This window comes from Sinocyclocheilus grahami, unplaced genomic scaffold, assembly GCF_001515645.1.
Source record: "Sinocyclocheilus grahami isolate Dianchi unplaced genomic scaffold, SAMN03320097.WGS_v1.1 scaffold460.1, whole genome shotgun sequence".
Classification (NCBI taxonomy): domain Eukaryota; kingdom Metazoa; phylum Chordata; class Actinopteri; order Cypriniformes; family Cyprinidae; genus Sinocyclocheilus; species Sinocyclocheilus grahami.
This window is the reverse complement of record NW_015505639.1, coordinates 865,752-868,944: the sequence shown is the minus strand read 5'-3', so window position 1 is coordinate 868,944 and position 3,193 is coordinate 865,752. Positions and strand designations below refer to the sequence as shown.

Here is a 3,193-nt window from a genome sequence, read left to right as displayed (position 1 = left end):
ACTAGGTTCTGTCATTCAGAAACATTGCTTTTCATATCACTGCTATGCTGATGACACTCAACTCTACCTCTCATTCCATCCTGATGATCCGATGATAGCTGCTCGCATCTCAGCATGTCTAACAGACATTTCTTGCTGGATGAAGGAACATCACCCTCAACTCAACCTTGCCAAGACAGAACTGCTTGTGGTTCCATCAAACCCATCGTTTCATCACAATTTCACCATCCAGTTAGGCACATCAACCATAACTCCTTCAAAAACAGCTAGAAACCTTGGAATTATGATTGATGATCAGCTGACTTTCTCAGACCCCATTGCTAAAACTGCCTGGTCCTGCAGATTTGCTTTATTCAACATCAAGAAGATCAGGCCCTTTCAACTCCTTGATAATGCTTTTGTTCTGTCCAGGCTGGACTATTGCAATGCTCTCTTGGCAGGTCTTCCAGCCAGTTCTATCAAACTTTTACAATTAATCCAGAACGCGGCAGCAAGATAAATTTTTAACGAGCCAAAAAGAACGCATGTCACACCTCTGTTTATCAATTTGCACTGGCTACCAATAGCTGCTCGCATACAATTCAAGGTATTAATGTTTGCCAACAAAACCACCACGGACTTTCACAGACTTTTAAATTAATGTTCCCTCCTGATGGAATGACCTGCCCAACTCAGTCCGAGAAGCTGAGTCCTTAGCCATCTTCAAGAACCGCTAAAAACACATCTCTTCCATCTTTATTTGACCCTCTAACTCTAGCACACTCTATTCTAATTCTATTTTTAATATACAGTATATATAATAAACTTGCCCCTTTTAGACTTGCAATCTATTTATTTACTGCTTGTTTTCTTTAAAAAAAAGTCTTTATTTTCCTTTTATTTATTATACAATTAACAAAAGCAAAAAAGGCCTCTAACACTAGCTTGCTCTAATCTTTTTCTATTCTATCTGTTTTCTTTTTATTTATTATATGATTTAAAAAAACAACAACCTTGGTACATGTACTGCATTTAGTTAACTGAGACGTGTTATAGCACATGCATATCATTGCTCTTTTGTTGATTTTGATTGATTCCATTGTCCTCATTTGTTTGCTTTGGATAAAAGCATCTGCTAAATGTAAATGTAAATGTAAAATGACCCACATTCATTCCCTATGTTATTTCATACTTCGCTGGGCATTTTTTTTCCTTAGCCATCTTCAAGAACCGCTAAAAACACATCTCTTCCATCTTTATTTGACCCTCTAACTCTAGCACACTCTATTCTAATTCTATTTTTAATATACAGTATATATAATAAACTTGCCCCTTTTAGACTTGCAATCTATTTATTTACTGCTTGTTTTCTTTAAAAAAAAGTCTTTATTTTCCTTTTATTTATTATACAATTAACAAAAGCAAAAAAGGCCTCTAACACTAGCTTGCTCTAATCTTTTTCTATTCTATCTGTTTTCTTTTTATTTATTATATGATTTAAAAAAACAACAACCTTGGTACATGTACTGCATTTAGTTAACTGAGACGTGTTATAGCACATGCATATCGTTGCTCTTTTGTTGATTTTGATTGCTTCCATTGTCCTCATTTGTTTGCTTTGGATAAAAGCATTTGCTAAATGTAAATGTGAATGTAAAATGACCCACATTCATTCCCTATGTTATTTCATACTTCGCTGGGCATTTTTTTAATTTTTTTTAATCTTTTGAAATCAGTTTATTTTAACATTTTATATTCCTTGATCTATAAATGCCATGATCCATGAATATTCAAAATATCTTTTTACAATGACCACAAATTTATATTTTATATTTACCTAGGTTTTTTGTTACTACATCAAGTTTACACACATTGGTCAACAATGACCCATCTATGCAAGCATGATAAAACAAAAGAATAAAGACATTTTGTTAAAATATTTATTTTAGCAGCTATTTAGACCAACACATTTAACACTTGAAATATGTTTATTTGCCCCTTTGTCACACATAACATACACATCACTGATAACCGATAACACTGAAATTGAACTGTCTGTAGAGCAACTGTAGTGAATTGTAATGAATGTGACCAAATAGATGAAAATAAAACTAACAAAATGAAATCACACAGGTACAGCGCTATCTCAAACTGCCATCTCAGTTCTTACATGCCTCACAAATGACAACTACAGGTTTGTGCTCCTTGCAAACAGGCCGCCCCTGGCTTAGGCAATGAGGGTGGCAACATCCAGCACATTGTAGCACAGCACCACGGGCCACCTCCATGTTCTCTGCTTACATGAGTATGTGCAAACCATTTTTACTCAATCTATTGGCCGGGGTTTGAGTTTGCTCTTAGAGGACTCATCAGACAAGTCTTCAATGTCATCAAATGAGTCTTCTTTATCTAGGAGAGCTGGATTCACACCCACAACTCCAGGCTGACCCTGTGGCACATAGTCTCTAGGTCATCAACATCAGATATTTCAGACTCTGAATCAGGACTAAGAATTGCCTGATCTTCCTCATGCAGCATCTCTACAAACATTTCAGCCGTTAATCTAGAATTGTGGAAGATTTTTTATTGGTCAAGATGTGAATTAATCAAGTTTAATCAATGTGAATCTAACCATTTATGTATCAAGTTATTCAATTCAATTCAAGTTTATTTGTATAGTGCTTTTCACGATACAAATCGTTGCAAAGCAACTTTACAGCAAATGAAGTTTCTACAATATTTAGTGGTAGCTTATCAGTGGTGACTGTCAGTTAATGTACATATGGCAGAAATGTACGGAAAAATCAATTAAAGACGTAAATAACCCTTTAACTGTCACTCACATTTTTGAACATAGACGTGAAAGTGCACGATCCAAACTTACATTTTTATAATTCATGAACGAAAACATTTTGTAACATGATATTGAGGTACCATTTTCATGGTAATGCAATGTTTGATTTTAAAATGGGTTTCAAGTTTCAAGTTTTCAATTGATATATAATCTCTGATGATTTCTAATGTGTGCTAGAGAAAAAGGCAACAAAGACTTTTTTTGACAAAGGTCAGAACTCATGTTATGATGTTATTTTTTTGAGGTGCACTCTTGTCATAAATTAATCTATTATTTTTCCTACATAGATATTTTACCAATGTTTTTATAAAATATGATTTAGGAGTCTTAGACCTTTCCAACGATATATAGTTTGTCATG

General features: G+C 34.3%; 1 protein-coding gene across 1 annotated transcript in view; it reads right to left on the bottom strand.

Annotated features, from left to right (window-relative positions):
* Nucleotides 1-2,305: 2,305 nt before the first annotated feature.
* The window catches only part of ptpn21 (protein tyrosine phosphatase non-receptor type 21), a 65,053-nt gene continuing 64,165 nt past the window's right edge, over nt 2,306-3,193 (bottom strand). The window contains exon 21 of the mRNA XM_016234913.1: nt 2,306-2,444. Coding sequence (XP_016090399.1) covers nt 2,306-2,444 — 139 coding nt within the window. The remainder of the gene's footprint in view (nt 2,445-3,193) is intronic.